Below are 18241 nucleotides of genomic sequence, written 5' to 3'. Positions count from 1 at the left end.
CGAACGGAGCCGGGGCTCCCACTGGGGCTGCCCGTGGTGCTCGGGCAGCGGGAACCGGGCTCAGCAACGGGCTCGGGGGCCCGTAGGGCGATGATCTCCCAGCGGGGCTGGGGACCCCTGTGCCCCCGGTGCCCCCGGTTGTCCTTTGCCACCGGTGCCCCCCATCCATCCCGGCCCCGGGGACCCGTGCCTCCCCCAGCCCCGTGGCCGCCTCAGCTCCCGGTGGAGTCGGTGGAGCAGCCAACTCGGCTCCAGCCTCCCGAGGAGCCTCCGGTACCGAGGATGCTGCGGGTGTGCGCGGCACAAACGAAACCGGAGCCTCCCCGGGGCGCCTGCGTCTCCCGGCGGGCGGTGGGAGGCAGGGCTGGCGGCGACTGCGATCGATTAATCGAGGGAAGCGGGTGCCATTCGCTGCTGTCACACCGAGAGCCTCTTCCCTGCCCTGTCCGCCCGCCCCGGTTGGATTGCGGAGCTCGGGAATGAGCTGGGATGCTCCCCAGGAGGCTCCAACCGGGGCTGGGAGACAGGGGAAAGGACCCGTCACCGGGGAGGTCATCAGGGTTTGACCCGTGCCATGGGTTCTATGATTCTGTGATTCTATGATTCTATGGACAGAGCAGCACAGGGAGGGGATCAGGTACCCGGAGCAGAGCCGGTTGTGGCCCCCCAGCCCCACACTGGTTGCTGGTTCCATTCCCGGGGAAGAGAGTGTTCCCTTCTCTCCCACCCAAGTCATAGGATCATAAAATCCCCAGGTTGGAAAGGACCCACTGGATCATTGAGTCCAACCATTCCCATCAATCACTAACCCATGTCCCTCAGCACCTCATCCACCCGTCCCTTAAACCCCTCCAGGGAAGGGGACTCAACCCCCTCCCTGGGCAGCCTCTGACAGGGACCAATGACCCTTTCTGTGAAATATATTTTCCTAAACCCCCCCCGGGGGTGTTGGTTGACAGCGACTGAACATGAGCCAGCAGTGGCCCAGGTGGCCAAGAAGGCCAATGGCATCTTGGCTTGGATCAGACACGGCGTGGCCAGCAGGTCCAGGGAGGTTCTTCTCCCTCTGGACTCGGCACTGGGGAGACCGCTCCTCGAATCCTGGGGTCAGTTCTGGGCCCCTCACCACCAGAAGGATGTTGAGGCTCTGGAGCGAGTCCAGAGAAGAGCAACGAAGCTGGTGAGGGGGCTGGAGAAGAAGAGGAGCGGCTGAGAGAGCTGGGGGTGTTTAGCCTGGAGAAGAGGAGGCTGAGGGGAGACCTCATTGCTCTCTCCAACTCCCTGAGAGGAGGTTGTGGAGAGGAGGGAGCTGGGCTCTTCTCCCAAGGGACAGGGGACAGGACGAGAGGGAACGGCCTCAAGCTCCACCAGGGGAGGGTCAGGCTGGACATTAGGAAAAAAATTATCACAAAAGGCTCACTGGGTGCTGGAACAGGGAGGGGGTTGAGTCCCCTTCCCTGGAGGGGTTTAAGGGATGGGTGGACGAGGTGCTGAGGGACACGGTTTAGTGTTTGATAGGAATGGCTGGACTCGATGCTCCAACCTGGTGATTCCATGGTTCTATGATTCTACGCAGCCCCCGTGGCCCCGCCCCCTTCCCTCTCATCCAATCAGAAACCAGCTCGCCTGCCCAGGAAGAGGCGGTGCAGCCAACAGAAAGCGAGAACGCCCCAGCGACCGCCCGGATTGGCCATTCTCGCTGTCAATCAACTCCGTCGCCAGGGCAACGCGGCGCCCTCCTCCCCTCACCCCGCCAGCCAATCCCAGCGCAGCTCCGCCGACCAGGAAGAGGCGGCGCGGCCAATAGGAAGCGAGAACGCGGGCGGCGGCGGCTGCGATTGGCCGCTCGCAGCCGTCAATCGACGCCGTTGCCGGGGCAACGCGGCCTCCGCCTGTCCCCGGTTCCGCCGCCCTCGCCCCGCGCGGCCCCGGCGCTGCCCGCCCGGTGCGGGCCCCGCGCCTCCCGCCGCGGCGAGCATGGGGCGGCCGCGGCCACCGGCGGCGCCATGACCGGCGAGAAGAAGAAAAAGAAGCGGCTCAACCGCAGCGTCCTGCTGGCCAAGAAAATCGTCATCCGCGACGGGGCCGGCGTGAGCGGGGGGACCGGGAGGGAACGGGGCGGGGAGCGCTGGGCCCCTTCGCCGCACCGGGACGGGGACCGCAACCGGAGACCGGGGCCCGCGGGCCGTCTGGGCACCGGGGCTCCCCCGGTGCAGCCCTATCCTTGGTTGGGTCTCCAAATCTTTCAGTCTCGGGGCTCCCCGGTGCAGCCCTGCCCTCGCCTGAGTCTCCAAAGCTCCCGGTACCGGGGCTCCCCGGTGCGACCCTATCCTTGGTTGGGTCTCCAGAGTTCCCAGGGCTCCCCGGTGCAGCCCTATCCTTGGTTGGGTCTCCAGAGTTCTCGGGGCTCCCCCGGTGCGACCCTATCCTTGTTGGGTCTCCAGAGTTCCCAGGGCTCCCCGGTGCAGCCCTATCCTTGGTTGGGTCTCCAGAGTTCCCAGGGCTCCCCGGTGCGACCCTATCCTTGTTGGGTCTCCAGAGTTCCCAGGGCTCCCCGGTGTGACCCTATCCTTGGTTGGGTCTCCAGAGCTCCCAGGGCTCCCTGGTGTGACCCTATCCTTGGTTGGGTCTCCAGAGTTCCCAGGGCTCCCCGGTGCCGCCCCGTCTTCAGTTGGATCTCCAAGGTTCTCGGTTCCGGGCCTCCTGGGCCCGAGGCTCCCCGGTGTGACCCTACCCTTGGTTGGGTCTCCAAATCTCTCAGTCTCAGGGCTCCCCGGTGCAGCCCTGTCCTCGACTGAGTCTCCAAAGCTACCGGTACCGGGGCTCCCCGGTGCGACCCTGTCTTTGCTTGGGTCTCCAGAGCTCCCAGCGCTCCCTGGTGCGACCCTATCCTTGGTTGGGTCTCCAAAGCTCTCAGTCCCAGCGCTCCCTGGTGTGACCCTATCCTTGGTTGGGTCTCCAAATCTCTCAGTCCCAGCGCTCCCTGGTGCGACCCTATCCTTGGTTGGGTCTCCAAAGCTCTCAGTCCCAGTGCTCCCTGGTGCGACCCTATCTTTGGTTGGGTCTCCAAATTTCTCAGTCCCAGGGCTCCCTGGTGCGACCCTATCCTTGGTTGGGTCTCCAAAGCTCCCGCTACCAGGGCTCTTGGTCCCGGGGCTCCCCGGTGTGACCCTATTCTTGGTTGGATCTCCAGAGCTCTCAGTCCCGAGGCTCCCGGGTGCGACCCTATCCTTGGTTGGATCTCCAAAGCTCCCAGGGTTGCCCGGTGCAGCCCTATCCTTGGTTGGCTTTCCAAAGCTCCCAGGGTTGCCCAGTGCAGCCCTATCCTTGGTTGGATCTCCAAAGCTCCCAGGGCTCCCCGGTGCAGCCCTATCCTTGGTTGGCTTTCCAAAGCTCCCAGGGTTGCCCAGTGCAGCCCTATCCTTGGTTGGATCTCCAAAGCTCCCAGGGCTGCCCGGTGCAGCCCTATCCTTGGTTGGATCTCCCGATCTCGGGGCTCCCCCGGTGCGACCCTGCCTTCGGTTGGATCTCCAAGGCTCTTGGTTCCAGGGCTCCCCAGTGCGACCCTGTCCTTGGTTGGGTCTCCAAAGCTCCAGGTACCAGGGCTCCCTGGTGCAGCCCTGCCCTCGATTGCGTCTCCAAAGTTCTCAGTTCCGGGGCTCCCTGTTGCAGCCCTATCCTTGGTTGGACTCGATGATCCAGTGGGTCTCTTCCAACCTGATGATTCTGTGATAAGTTTAGTTAAGTCTAGAGAAAGCATCAAGGTGTCAAGGATATAGATTCTTGGATAAAGAAGAGGAAAACAGCCAGCTTTGTCAGAGCCGTGCATGTTGGCAAGCTCACTGGCACTACAGCACGGCAATTCACCTCCAGAACCTCTAGGGTCAGGGCTGGTGTTTCAGTATCCATCCATGCATCTCACCTTGGTCGCAGATCAGGATACATGTGTGGTTTTCTCTTTTGCAGCGACAGGGGATTGGAGAGCCCAGCGTGTACCACGCCGTGGTGGTGATCTTCCTGGAGTTCTTCGCCTGGGGGCTGCTAACCACGCCGATGCTAACGGTGAGTCCGTCTCCCAGGAATGGGTCTCGTAGAGTGAAGTTCCCCTTGGGATGGGGAGGGTGAAGATCTTAACCTTGGCTTCTGGAGCAGAGACAGTGTGGAAACCAAGGTGTTGCAGCTTGTGCCTGAAAAAGCTGAGGCTAGAGCCATTTGTTACCGAGTCAGGCAATTACTTTCTTAATTACTGTAGCTTAACTTGGAGCAAAGCATGAGTTGGATTTCTGAAAGCTTTTGGAGGATTCCAGGAAAGCAGGAGTGAAAGATCTGACCTGAAAACACTAGGATTTAGTGGTAGTTTACTGTCATTTATTGCTTTTTTTTCCCTAGGTATTAAAAAATAAAGCGCGATTGGGAGATTAATGAAAGCAAATTGAGCGAAGCTTTGCTGTTTTATCCAAACCTTTTATCCTACATTAACTTATTTAGGGATAAAAGAGGTTTTTTGTGGAATTACCACCATCATTATCTGGGTGTCAAAGCACAGAGGGAATTTCTGAGCCGTTCTGTGCTACACCAGGTCGTGCCCATTCTAGGAGAGCCCGGGACTTGGCTGAGTTAGATTAGCATGGTAAGATTAAACGCAGAGGGATTGCTGACTTAAAGAAACTTCAAATCTCCTCTCAGGTATTTGCCTTTAGTTAAGGAGCTGTAAAATTCCAGTTTGGCACCTTCAGGAGGGATTCTTAGCTTTCTAAATTCTCTTTAAGGTGGGGGGATGCCAGCTCATGGCAAAGTCCAATGAGCAGTGCCCAGTTTCCATCTGGTCTCTGATATCACGGTAAATGCACAAAAGGAGTTTTAGGACAGGCTGAGAGAGTTGGGGTTGTTCAGCCTGGAGAAGAGAAGGCTGCAGGGAAACCTTAGGGCAGCTTTCAGTACTGAAAGTGCCTCCAGGAAAGCTGGGGAGGGACTTTTTACAAAGGTTTGTAGTGATAGGATGAGGGGGAATGGCTTTAAATTGGAGGGGGGAAGATTTAGACTAGACATAAGGAGGAAACTCTTCATAATGAGGGTGAGGGGGCACTGGCTGAGGTTTCCCAGGGGAGTTGTGGCAGCCCCATCGCTGGAGGTGTTCAAGGCCAGGCTGGATGGGCCTTGGAGCAACCTGATCCAGTAGGAGGTGTCCCTGCCCATTGCAGGGGGTGGAACTGGAAGATCTTTAAGGACTCTTCCAACTCAAACCATTCTATGATTCTGTGATTTAGTAAAACAGCGTTAGCTTAGTGTGAAATGTGCATCAAAGAGACATTATAAAGGGAGGGAGAACAGCAGAAAAGCTCTGTGGCCATGGGAAGTAAACCCAAAAGGAAACCAAATGGTGCAGAGATGGACAAAGGCACATTTCCAATTATCTCAGCCTTTCCCAAATGTGCTGGAGTGATTTATAGACCTGGGAAGTGTTATGGAAAGTGGCCGCCTGCGTTGGAGTGGGAAAGTGGAGCTCCTCCTCTAGGTCCAGCAGTGGCGTTGTTGGTAGCATATTCCCCATTTTTCCTGTTGTGCTTTTCAGGCACCAAGCTGTCAGAAGTTTTGTGAAAGTTGCTAAGCTTTGTGTTTGTTTTTCCCCCCAGGTGTTACACCAGACTTTTCCTCAGCACACGTTCTTGATGAATGGCCTGATTCACGGAGTCAAGGTGAGGAACATTCCTTCCAGGCTTTCATTTCAATCTCAATCCGTGCCAGAAGTGGTGAGGCATTATCATCTCTGTTATTTCCTGATGGCAACCAGTGTTTGATAGATAAATGTTCATATTTTGGTTTGGGGTGGCCATTGGCAAACCTAACACAGAATGAAGAACTGGATCTGTTGGAGCAAGTCCAGAGGAGGCCACGGAGATGATCTGAGGGCTGGAGAACCTCATGTATGAGGACAGGCTGAGAGAGTTGGGGTTGTTCAGTCTGGAGAAGAGAAGGCTCCAAGGAGACCTTAGAGCAGCTTCCAGGACTGAAAGGGGCTCCAGGAAAGCTGCGGGGGAGTCTGTTGATCAGGGAGTGCAGAGACAGGACGAGGTGGAACGGTTTTCAGCTGAAAGAGGGGAGATTGAGATGAGGTTTTAGGGAGAAATGTTTTGCTGTGAGGGTGGGGAGGCCCAGGTTGCCCAGAGCAGTGGTGGCTGCCCCATCCCTGGAGGTGTTCAAGTCCAAGTTGGATGGGGCTTGGAGCCCCTGATCCAGTGGGAGGTGTCGCTGCCCATGGCAGGGGTGGAACTTAATGGGCTTTGTCCCTTCCAACCCAAACCATTCCAGGAACCCAAGAACCGACAGAGCGTAGATGCCAGGCAGCTTGTGCAGTTGATTTTACTGAGCAGCGCTAACAACGCGCTGCTTGTCACTGTAGGGCTACAACAGCTCTGTGTTTCAGGAATGTTCTAATTGGTGTGAGGTACACCCTGTGACCAAATTCTGGCGTGTAACAACATAAAAAACATCAATGACATCTGAACTCTTCCATAACAGAAGCTGTAGTGGGCTGTCCGTGGCAGAAGGCAGGTCTGTGCTGTGGCCACGCTGAGTTTGGGCTAGGCCAGTGTTCCCAGAGTAGAACTGGAGGCAGCTGCAATGAGCAGCCATGTGTTCTGACTCAGGAAAAGAGATTATTAGGCTCTGGCTAGAGGATCTCAAAAAAACAACCTAAGTGAGGTTTGCTTTGGTGTGAGATGGACACTCCCCTGTAGGCTGCAGGGCTCTTCCCTGCCTGATCGGGTTTGAAAGATGCTGAAAGGCCTTGAACATTTGTGCTTAATGGCCCTGGCATCTCATCAGGTCTGTCTTGTCTCCACCTGACAGAGAAAGCTTTCCCTAGAGCTGCAGCAGATGTTAACGTGATGGAGCTGTGCCAGCATCTTTTAAGGTACTGGCAAGGCTGCTCCTGCTGCACAGGCCTGTCCAGGAAGACCACAAACTGTTCTGTTTTGGTGTTGCTTGCTTGTAGAAAATAGGAATGGGTTTTCTCCTTGCATTTTTGTCTTTTGATCATGTTTTCAAAAGCTTTTGCTCTCGACAATCAGGGTTTGACTGAGGGATTCCCCTCTGCCATCCTCTCTGTCTCTCTTAGGGTCTGCTTTCTTTTCTAAGTGCCCCACTGATTGGTGCTCTCTCTGATGTCTGGGGCAGGAAATCCTTCCTCCTCCTCACAGTCTTCTTCACGTGTGCACCAATTCCCCTTATGAAGATCAGTCCATGGTGAGTTTGTTATAACCAACTGGTTCTGAGGAGAGGGATGAGCGTGAGGCTGAACGAGGGGGATTTGTGGGTGTTGTGTTAGCAGATGAGATGGAAGAATCCGTGCAGTGGAGAAGGCTGCTTAGCCTAGAGACCGATTGTGTGCTTCTGCCAGAGGGCTCGGTGTCAGGAGGAGAGTCTGGCTTTCCTCTGCTGGTGCCTGTTTTCCTGCTTGATGTATCATCACTGTTAGGTTGTGCTGATGTTTCCTTTCCCTAGAAAATAAGCAATAAAACTCCATGACCCCCAGGCTGAAGCTTGGAGTTCCTGAGCGCTTTCTGGTGCGATGAAGCAGGATGGGCTGAAGGAATAATGAGAGGTTCTCATTCAGCAGCTGTGGGCTACTCTGTGGTCACTCTCTAACACTGGTTATTCCTGATCCAGGTGGTATTTTGCTGTCATTTCCATGTCTGGAGTCTTTGCTGTCACCTTTTCTGTGATCTTTGCCTACGTTGCTGATATTACGCAGGAGCATGAACGCAGCACGGCGTACGGCTTGGTAAGGAGCTGGATAACTGCTTTGTCTTTTGGAAGAAAGATCATGGGCTTTGCATGTATGAGAGGTATAGAATGAGGGTGGGAGACTTATGGATGAGCCTGAGGACAGTGTCAAGGAAAAGACAATCCACACTTAGAATCATAGAATCACCAGGTTGGAAAAGACCCATCGGATCATCAAGTCCAACCATTCCCATCAATCACTAAACCATGTCCCTCAGCACCTCATCCACCCGTCCCTTAAACCCCTCCAGGGAAGGTGACTCAACCCCCTCCCTGGGCAGCCTCTGACACTGCCCAATGACCCTTTCTGTGAAAAAGTTTTTCCTAATGTTCAGCCTGAACCTCCCCTGGTGGAGCTTGAGGCCATTCCCTCTCGTCCTGTCCCCTGTGCCTTGGGAGAAGAGCCCAGCTCCCTCCTCTCCACAAGCTCCTTTCAGGTAGTTGGAGAGAGCAATGTAGAGAGCAGTGACTTCACTGATAGTACAGTCTCATGTTAGAATGACAGAATCATTAAGGTTGGAAAAGACCTCTAAGATCATCCAGTCCAACCATCAGCCCAACGCTGCTTCTGTTTGTGATTTAGTGCTGAAGGAGAGGGTGAATTTTGCTGCCATCTGAACATCTGTGTTGTTGCTTAGCCCTAAAAGCAGCCTGGTCTGTGAGCTGCTTTGCACCAGGAGAGGGGCAGGCTGTGATGCTAGCATGTGTACAAAAAGCCTGCAACAGGACCCTTTCTGTAGATTTACTGAAAGGGTTGTGTGTGAGTTGTTAGGATTGCTTTAATTTCCCTCTGCTAGAACTTAGCCTCGACTGCACCGAGCGAACATGACTGCAGGAGTCCCTGTCCACCTGGTTTATCTCCATCAAAGATGGCAAAACTGGAACCTGTGGGTTACTCTGGAGGAGAAAACGGGCTCTAGGAAGAGCCTCGATTAATGTTTTATGCTTCCAGGTGTCAGCCACGTTTGCTGCCAGCCTGGTCACAAGCCCAGCAATCGGTGCGTACCTCTCCCAAGCCTACGGCGATACCTTGGTGGTTGTGCTGGCTTCAGGCGTTGCTTTGCTGGACATCGGTTTCATCCTGCTGGCTGTGCCAGAGTCTCTGCCAGAAGAGATGCGCCCGGTTTCTTGGGGAGCTCCGATCTCTTGGGAACAAGCAGATCCATTTGCTGTAAGTAATCTGGCGGCTGGTTTTCTGCGTGCTTGTGTTTGCTTTAGTTCTTCTAATTTCTCTCAAAAGGAAGGTGTGTTCCACAAAAGGTGAGGGCTGCGAGGCTCAGAGGAAGCCCGCAAAGGTGCAGTGTTCAGCAGGTAGCAGACTGCACGTGTCTAAATCTGTCTAGCCGCTTCTGACCGATCCCATGTAGCTGCAAACCATCTAAAAGCAGCTCCAGATGTGCTGAGCGAGAGCATCTCTTGGTGGAACGAGTTGTTGGAATACCAATTACATTACTTAGGAATAGTACTGTGTCAGGAGAAGCTTTTTGTGCTCCTTGCTCCTTAGGATCTTTGCTAACGGTGATGAGCTTTGTGCAGTTTCACCTCACCTCAGCTTGCTAGGAAGGGGATTTTGGCTGTCTGAGAGAAAACCAGTTCTGATCAAAAGCTGAGGCACTAAATCTGAGAAACTGAGTGGTCAGAACTCCTCATGGCAGGGTGGGAGTCCTTGCAATCATACGCCTGGTCAGGGGTGGGGTGGCAGCGTTCACATCTTCCTCTGCGATGCTGGTCTGGTTCCATTCAAGCATTCGCTTCTTGGCTGTAAGATGGTGACTTAAGCACTTGGCTTTGCTCTCTCCGTGCCTAGAGAATATTTAATGATATTAACTCTTTCTTTTCTCAATTTTTTGTCATATCCCCTTCCAGTCTCTGCGGAAGGTGGGTCAGGACTCTACAGTGCTGCTCATCTGTATCACTGTCTTTCTCTCCTACCTTCCTGAAGCCGGCCAGTACTCCAGCTTTTTCCTCTACCTGCGACAGGTCAGTCTCTCACGATGAGGGAAGGATCCGAATGCAGAAAAGCTCTGCCTACAGATATTATCTTAGTTGCGTGTCCTGAGAAACATAATCTTGGCCGATAGCTCAGTAAAATTGAAGCTTTAAGAAACAGCAACTTGTTCCAGCTTTCCTAAAATTGTGGTGAGTGCTCTGTAGACATTCCTGGAACCCTTTGCTGGCTTCTTGCTGGTGGTCTGTGCCTCCGTCCTGCCCGTGCGGCTTTCAGGCATTTCAGGTGAGCCCAGGGATTTAAAGCCAGAGGAAAATCTTTTATCCCTGTGGCGGCAGGAGGTAACAGGAGGGACGGCTGATTAATGTTTAAGTACCTGATAAGCCATGTCAATAAACACTGGTGACACTGATTGAGTGGCTTTTCTCCTGTAGTACAAATCTCTTGTCCGAAAAGTCCCTCTTTGGTGTTTTCCCAGGTCATTGGTTTTTCCTCGGAGACCGTGGCAGCCTTTATTGGTGTAGTTGGAATTCTCTCGATACTGGCTCAGGTGAGAAGCAATTTCCGTCTTGATTCCAGGAGTCTGGTTATCAGAATGTCCAAAATATCTGATAATTGGGGCTGGTGAGCTGCAAGAATCCCTGTGGCCGCGCAGACACTGGACTCCTGCACTGTGGTCTCTCTTTCTCATCGTTTGAATGCAGCTGCTGTTTAACAAGCTGGGAAACCGTGGGGTTGCTCCATGGAGCTCCACAGCTTGTGCTCTGATTTCCGTGGAAGGAACTTGCTGGTTTCTACCACAACATTCTGAGAATGGCAGAGTGCACGTGCAGCTCCGAGAGCAGCACAAGATCAGATTCCCATCTCCTGTCTTCCAGCGTTGTCATCTTTACTTGTGCTTTGAAAGAGAGCTGGGCTTGTTTAGCCTGGAGAAGAGGAGGCTGAGGGGAGACCTCATTGCTCTCTCCAACTACCTGAAAGGAGGTTGTGGAGAGGAGGGAGCTGGGCTCTTCTCCCAAAGGACGGGACAGGACGAGAGGGAATGGCCTCAAGCTCCCCCAGGGGAGGTTCAAGCTGAATGTCATAAAAAAATATTTCATGGAAAGCATCATTGGGCAGTGTCAGAGGCTGCCCAGGGAGGGGGTTGAGTCACCTTCCCTGGAGGGGTTTAAGGGACGGGTGGATGAGGTGCTGAGGGACACGGTTTAGTGATTGATGGGAATGGTTGGACTCGATGATCCAGTGGGTCTTTTCCAACCTGGTGATTCTATGATTCTATTTTTCTTTTCAGACAGTAGTGTTGGGAATTCTTATGCGTTCGATAGGAAATAAAAACACCATCCTGTTGGGACTGGGCTTCCAGATCCTGCAGCTCGCCTGGTACGGCTTTGGGTCGCAGCCTTGGTAAGAGTTTGCTCATGGTGCTGTCGGCAGGTTTCTCCCTCCGCGGTGGCTCTGTCCCCTGGCCGAGGGAAGCGCTGCTCTTGGCAGCCACTTTCCTAACTGCTGCCTCTTCTCTCCAAGGATGATGTGGGCGGCCGGAGCTGTGGCTGCCATGTCCAGCATCACCTTCCCAGCCATCAGTGCCATGGTGTCTCGGAACGCAGACCCCGACCAACAGGGTGAGTCTCTTGGGGATTTGTCTGATGGTTGAGTTCATCCCTGCAGGTGCCTGAGCTGAAGCACCTTGGAGAACAGGCCTTGTGAGAAATGGCTGAGAGAACTGGGGGTGTTTAGCCAGGAGAAGAGGAGGCTGAGGGGAGACCTCATTGCTCTCTCCAACTACCCGAAAGGAGGTTGTGAAGAGGAGGGAGCTGGGCTCTTCTCCCAAGGGACAGGGGACAGGACGAGAGGGAATGGCCTCAAGCTCCCCCAGGGGCGGTTCAAGCTGGACATTAGGAAAAAGTTTTTCACAGAAAGGGTGATTGGGCACTGGCAGAGGCTGCCCAGGGAGGGGGTTGAGTCACCGTTCCTGGAGGAGTTTAAGGGATGAGTGGACGAGGTGCTGAGGGACATGGGTTAGTATTTGATAGGAATGGGTGGACTCGATGATCTGGAGGGTCTTTTCCAACCTGGTGATTTTATGATTCTATGAATCTGTGGTGATGGGGTGGGCAGGAACGTCACCTGAGAGAGTTGGGTTTGTTCAGCCTGCAGAAGAGAAGGCTCTGAGGAGACCTTATAGCGACCTTCCAGTACCTGAAGGGGCTACAAGAAAGCTGGGGAGGTACTGTTCACAAAGGCTTGGAGTGATGGGGTGAGGGGGAACGGGAATAAACTGGAGAGGGACAGATTTAAACTAGACATTAGGAAGAATTTTGTCACCATGAGGGTAGTGAGACACTGGAACAGGTTGCCCAGGGAAGTTGTGGCTGCCCCATCCTTGGAGGTGTTCAAGGCCAGGTTGGATGGGCCTTGGGCAGCCTGATCTGGTGGGAGGTGCCCCTGCCCATGGCAGGGGGGGTTGGAACTAGATGAGCTTTAAGGTCCCTTCCAACCCAAACTATTCTATGATTCTATGATCTGTGGCAGCTGTGGAGCATCGCTTTGTTCTTGCCAGTACTGACGCTCTTCCCTTTGCCTGTAGCTGGTGCTTTGAGAGGGGAATTCTTCAGTGACACACATAGGTGCTCAGTGTTGCTGAGGCTGAGAGGAGGCTGCTTGCTTTGTGGTTTGACCCCAACTCCTCAGACTTCTCTGCCTTAATTCCAATTCAGCTGGAAATTGCTTGATGTGCTCCTTTCATTCCTCAAAGCAGCAAATCCAGCCTCGCTGATGTTTGTAAAACCTGATATTGAGCAAAGCTAATAGCCACTTTATCTGTAGAGTGCCTGTCAGTCCAGATCCAGGTGTTTGATCATATCTCTAAGAATGTAAGCGTCCTTGAGGAAACCAGGTTTCTCCAGGAGGCTGCAGCCATGCCTTCCTCTCCTCGTGCTGTCCCCAGGTGTGGTGCAGGGGATGATAACCGGGATTCGGGGCCTGTGTAATGGCTTGGGGCCGGCGCTCTATGGCTTTGTCTTCTATCTCTTCCACGTGGAGCTGAATGAAATGGCTGAGGTGGAAACTTTGGGTAAAGCCTCCAAACCCAACATGGCCAACCCTACGGATGAGGTAACTCGTTCCTCTTTCTCATTCTGTTTGCTGGACTGCTTCTGTCCTGGAGCTTAAGCATTAATCGTTCCTCTGTCTCGCCCTACAGAGCAGCATTATCCCAGGGCCTCCATTCCTCTTTGGGGCTTGTTCTGTCCTGCTGTCGCTCCTGGTGGCCTTGTTCATTCCAGAACACAACCTTGCACTGAGATCAGGCAGCCACAAGAAGCACAGTAACGGAGCCCAGACCCACACCCACAGCCCGCAGGCCGGAGGATCGGACGGCAAGGAGCCCCTGCTCGAGGACAGCAGCGTATGAGGTTGGGAGGGAAAGACCCAGCTTGCATCTCGGCTCCAGATCAAGGATGGACTCGGCCAGCTGGAGCTCAGAGAGAGAGAGGGCAGGGGAGAGGAAGAATTGAGGTAACTGTGCCACTAATGAGGAGGGACAGGGTTTCCCTTCAAGCCAAACATACCCAGCAGGTGCAAAAAGGGAATTGTCATCTGGTGCCGATGGATGGAATGGGGAGGTAGTGGTCTGCTCCACCTGAAGGGTTTGTTCTTTCCAGCAACCCCGCCCTTGTATGTGAATGCTGAACTTTGAGGTGTGACCTGCCAAATACTCTACTCGCCAGTGACCAACGGAGGAGTTAGCGTTGTCTTTGTTCTTATGTGAACTAACCGAGCTGCCCGCCGGAATCACTCAAGTGTTTGTTACGTGTCCCATCCCCGGATAGAACTGGTACTGCTGGTCCTGTCCCAGGCTCGGCGCTGGGAAAAGTGTGTGTGTGTGAACACAGCGTAGTTAGCAGCCGTGAGGAGATCCTCGCTGCTGGAGGACCCAGTGAATTTCCCTGTCCTTGACCCAAGTGAAACTTGGATCGGAACAAAGAATCTTCTGACTTAACGTTCTGATGAAGATTAGAAAAATTAAGTAGTAAAGTTACAACCTGACACAAAGGGGAATGGGTGATGAGAGAAAAGGCAACCACACGCGTTACAAACGCTTAGATGGTCAATATGTGCTTCAGTTTGGGTTTTTTTTTTTTGTGTTACACTGGCGTAGCCTGTCTATGTCTGCCTCTGTCGGTTCTAGGTAGAAGGATTTCTCAGAACTGTAAGGATTGTTTAGAAAATGCAGCTCTGAGAGGCTGGAGAAACACCTGAACTCTGCTAAGCACTTTCATAAAGCATGATTTCCCAAGAGAAAGGGCAAAGGAATAGCTGTTGATCTTGAGCACCTTAACAAAGCACGTTCATTTTTTCTCCCAGGCTCTTGCTGTCTGAGATTAAAACCAGGTTAATGACCGTAGCTTGTTTTTTTTGCAGCCCAAAAGATCCAGAGGGTCGTGACTGCAGGTTTGGGTTCCACGTAGCATTTCTGAGTTGGCTGTGAAGGCTTTTGTTTCGTTGAAAAATGGAATTGCAGCCTTTGCTGCAGGGTTCGGGTCTGTTCAAATCCTTGAATTGTGGAAGAAGTGAAGACAAAGGTGTAGGGAAGGCTGGGACTTCAGTCGATATATAGAGGGAGGGCAGAGGAACAATGGTTCTTAGTAGAGTGAGATCTCATTTGTTGGCATTGAGCAGGGAAGCAAAGACCAAACTGAGAACAGGCACTTAAGAAATCAGTTGTGAAGGGAATTAAGGATACAGTGGCCAAAAATAGTCCTGTCTCAGAGCAGGGTATGTGCAAGAGCTGTTGTTTCTTCATCTGGGATCCCTTCTCCTGAGGTTTGGGACTGGTAACCTAGGTCATTAATGGCTTGGGTCCTTGTGAACGGGTCGTTGTGGCTGATGCTGTGCTTGTAAATACTGTTTGCCTCTGGGTTTAGTGGAAAACACCAAACGGGATGATCCTGGAGAGCTCAGCCCCTGGCACAGGAGGGGACAGTGCTGTCTGTCCTCTGCTCTGCCCTGACAGGGCATCTTGCGCTGCTCTAGGAGCACGAGGGGACCTGAGCTCCAGGCTGTGTTCATCATCCGGCCTCTGCTGTGTCATCAGCGTGAGGGATCCTCTTGGATTTGGACAGATCGAGAGCTGCAATTTGATGTAGGTCTCTTAAAAGCCTCTCAGATATTAAGTTTGGAACCACTGCCTGCCTAGGCTGGGCAGAACTAATGATTTAATGTCTGTTTACTGATTTTTTGGACCAGTTAGTTATCAGAGGTGGGCATTTAAGTGAAAGAACTCCATAGTTTGTTTTGCATTAATCCAGCCTGGTACCCAGCTCCTGTAATCAGAGCGGTAAGAGCAGATTATTTTCAGTGCACGGGACAAACAAGGAGGGTTTGCCAATGTGGATCTGATGCAGAAATGGAGAACAGAGACAGCAGAAAGTCTTGGTGACTCCAATTTTCCCAAGCTCATTGTGGTGATGCTTCAAATTCCCAGACATCATTGGGATTGTCTGTACGGTACAATCTCAGCAGGCTCCTTTCCTGAAGGGAATCCAGTCACTGACACTTCCAGGCAGCGATCCCAGCTCTGTTCCTTACAAAAATGCCTTTTTTAGCCTATGGTTTTACCAACTATGCCTGGTGATTCTTTATTCGCACTGTTTTAGAATGAACTGGAGTAGGTTTGTCCCTCAAACACGAGTGAAGTGAACCAAAACACCGAATCGTTACCTCGTGCTCGCCGAGGCACTTGGAGCTTTGCAGGTAGAATATAGTGGAATGTGATGAAAGAAATGAACATTATTTATATGGTACAAAGTATATAGAGATATATTTTTCAGAGTCTTTTCCTTTATTGAATAGTTTATTGAAACCAGTGTTTCTGGTCCCGTTCCTTCTCGCCACCGCTGCCTGTGGCATCTCCACCTCTCCCACCCTTCAGCCAGCAGAAATAACCAGGCGAGCATCCCTCCTCGATCCAGTCTGTCACAACCCAAGTTTCCAGTGGTGCCGACATTCCCGGTTTGTGAGTAGTGGACCTGGAGTATTTTGGTGACTTTCTTGGCCCCTGGACTCAGGGCAGGTGATGCTGCAGGGCTGTTTGAAAGGCTTCACCGTGCCGGGGGCTTCTTAGACTGCCGGAGCAGGTTCAGCATCACGCGGCTGCACGGCCAGAGCATTCGCTGTGAGCGCTTTTATTAATATCATGATGATTTGAACATCAATCCTTGGTTGTGCCAGAGCAGGAGCTGGCCCTGGGACATCTGCCCTCCCCAGAGATGTGTCACCTATTCCAGCGCTGGGAGCAGACACGGATTCCTTTCCACAGTTCTGGAGCTCCTTCCCTGGGTTCAGTGGGGGCTGAGCCCCAGGTAACTCCCCTCCCCATCAGTGCAGGGCTCTGACCCACCCACCCTTCTGCCTTTAAGTGACAGAGGAGGACTTGGGCCAAGCGGTGACGGCGCTGAAATTACTGGACCCGAATGAAGAATTTCTGTTCTGAAGGGCCAGTAATTCTGCAGCGTCCCAGGTGGAGACTGGAAGAAAAATCTGTCTGGAGCACTAAGCTGGTTTTGCCAATTTTTGTTACTTTATATGAAAACGCAACTTTTTTAAAAGAGCCTTTTCTTACAATCTCCCCTTGATCTGCTCTGTAGTGCCCGAGCCTGGCTGTTGAACATCGCTTTTCCCAGGATTTCTCTGCAGCGACTTATAATTCAGGTCGGTAACAGCAACGCCCCAAACATAAGGCAAAAATAGGCTTAATTGCCCTTTTTCTGCAGCTCCGGTATTAACGGCAGCAGCTCAAGTGAGATTAAACCCATCTTGTTGCATTAAAAAACCTGTGTTAAATCATTGCTTTCTCTTTCGCAAATCAGTAACTTTTTACTTCTCTGGTTTTTATTCTGTTCTCTGCGCTCAGATGGCTTCTAACATGTTTGATAACCTTTAAAAAGCGTGGGCGCGTGGCAATCCCACGTTCCCTGCAGGATGGCAGTACCTCCACGCTCTCCAAGTTTACTGTCGCGTGTGTTGCTGTCTCTTTTTTTTTAGGCTAACAATGAAATGTATTTATTTCAGTCCAGGTTGTGTTTAGAACTGGCAAAATCTCTCCCTCCGACGGATTATTTATTAAACTGCTGCTTTCCTGTCATGGTGAAGTTCTCTGTCCTCCTTTCCAGCCTGACCCACACTCATCTGCCCTTGTGGATCATAGAATCATTAAGGTTGGAAAAGATCTCTAAGTCCAACTGTCAGCCCCACACCCCCATCCCCACTAAACCATGTCACAAAGTGCCAAGGCCACATGTTTTTTGAGCCCCTCCAGGCATGGAGACTCCACTACAGAGCAGGCTTTCTAAATCCATCTTGTGCCTCCCATGGGCACAACTTGTTGAGTTGTTTCTACCAATTCCTTAAAAACTAAAATATTCCAAAGCAAAAAAAAAAAAAAAATGGGCTTGGAACTAGTCTGCGTTCATCCTTGATCCTGAAATCCAGGACAGGGGAGCAGGTTCCCACGCCAGCTTCCCAGCTCCTGCCTTTCCACACCAGCTCCATCCTGGTAGGAGCCTCCCCCCAGGCCTGGTTGTCTTCATTTCCAGCCAGGCTTAATTTAGATCTTATCTTTCTCATTTAAACACTTCTTTGGGTGTTTGAGGATGGTACTAAATAAACAATATAATCACAAGAGGTATAAACACATCCAAGTCGGTTCTTGGATGGGATCTAGGGTTTGATGGCTGATATCCCGTAACGAGCTGGAAATGCAAGCCTTCTATTGTAAAATACGTCACCTATTTATTTCCTCTGAACTTGAGCTTATCTTCGTATTATTGTTCGAATCTTCATTTGAGAAAGCCCCTCAGCTTCTCCCACTTTGCATCAGTGAAGAAAAAAGGAAAGTATTTCAATACCCTGCCCAGAGCAGTGGTGGCTGCCCCATCACTGGAGGGGTTCCAGGCCAGGTTGGATGGGGCTTGGAGCCCCTGATCCAGTGGGAGGTGGCCCTGCCCATGGCAGGGGTGGAATTGGATGGGTTTTGAGGTCCCTTCCAACCCAACCCATTCTATGATTCTATAGTAATACAGTTGTTGGTGTCCTCTCCTCGGTGTGGTGGCCACCTGGGTCAAGCCCAGCGTTGCAGTGATGGGGGCACTGCAGCTGTTCCTCCAGGCAAGCCAGAGCCAGCCTGCAGGACGAGGTTCCCTGGGGTGAGATTCCCGTGTTTTGCAGCGTGCGGAAAGCCTTCATCTTCTTCCAGCCGTCCCCATCAATTCTGACATGGGGCAGTGCTGGTGCTGACAGCCCCGAGCTACACCCCAGCCCGAGGGGCTCCAGCACCGGCGTGGGGGTATCCTGTGCCGGGGGCCTGTGCTCGTCCCTCTGCGATTTGTCTCTCCCCACCAAATTGTTTTGTTTCCTGAGAAACCAAGCCTTGCCCGACGTGAGCCCCCTGCTCCTGCCCCTCAGGAAGAAGCACAATCGGCTTCCAGAAAAACCATCGGGCTTCTGCTT

The 18241-nt window shown here is 52.6% G+C and overlaps 1 protein-coding gene across 1 annotated transcript; it reads left to right on the top strand.

The window, feature by feature from the left end:
- The first annotated feature begins 1978 nt into the window (after positions 1–1978).
- Positions 1979–16877, top strand: LOC138731853 (hippocampus abundant transcript 1 protein-like). Its single transcript, XM_069878120.1, has 12 exons — positions 1979–2090; positions 3967–4062; positions 5634–5696; positions 7118–7245; positions 7669–7783; positions 8738–8956; positions 9652–9765; positions 10212–10283; positions 11025–11137; positions 11258–11355; positions 12681–12847; positions 12936–16877. Exons 1-12 carry the CDS (start codon positions 2007–2009, stop codon positions 13143–13145), a joined length of 1479 nt encoding a protein of 492 aa, XP_069734221.1. The 5' UTR covers positions 1979–2006; the 3' UTR covers positions 13146–16877.
- The last annotated feature ends 1364 nt before the right edge of the window (positions 16878–18241 follow it).

This window comes from Phaenicophaeus curvirostris, chromosome 28 (genome assembly GCF_032191515.1).
Source record: "Phaenicophaeus curvirostris isolate KB17595 chromosome 28, BPBGC_Pcur_1.0, whole genome shotgun sequence".
Classification (NCBI taxonomy): Eukaryota; Metazoa; Chordata; class Aves; order Cuculiformes; family Cuculidae; genus Phaenicophaeus; species Phaenicophaeus curvirostris.
Note: the sequence above shows the minus strand (reverse complement) of the source record. Positions and strands in the feature narration are given on the sequence as shown.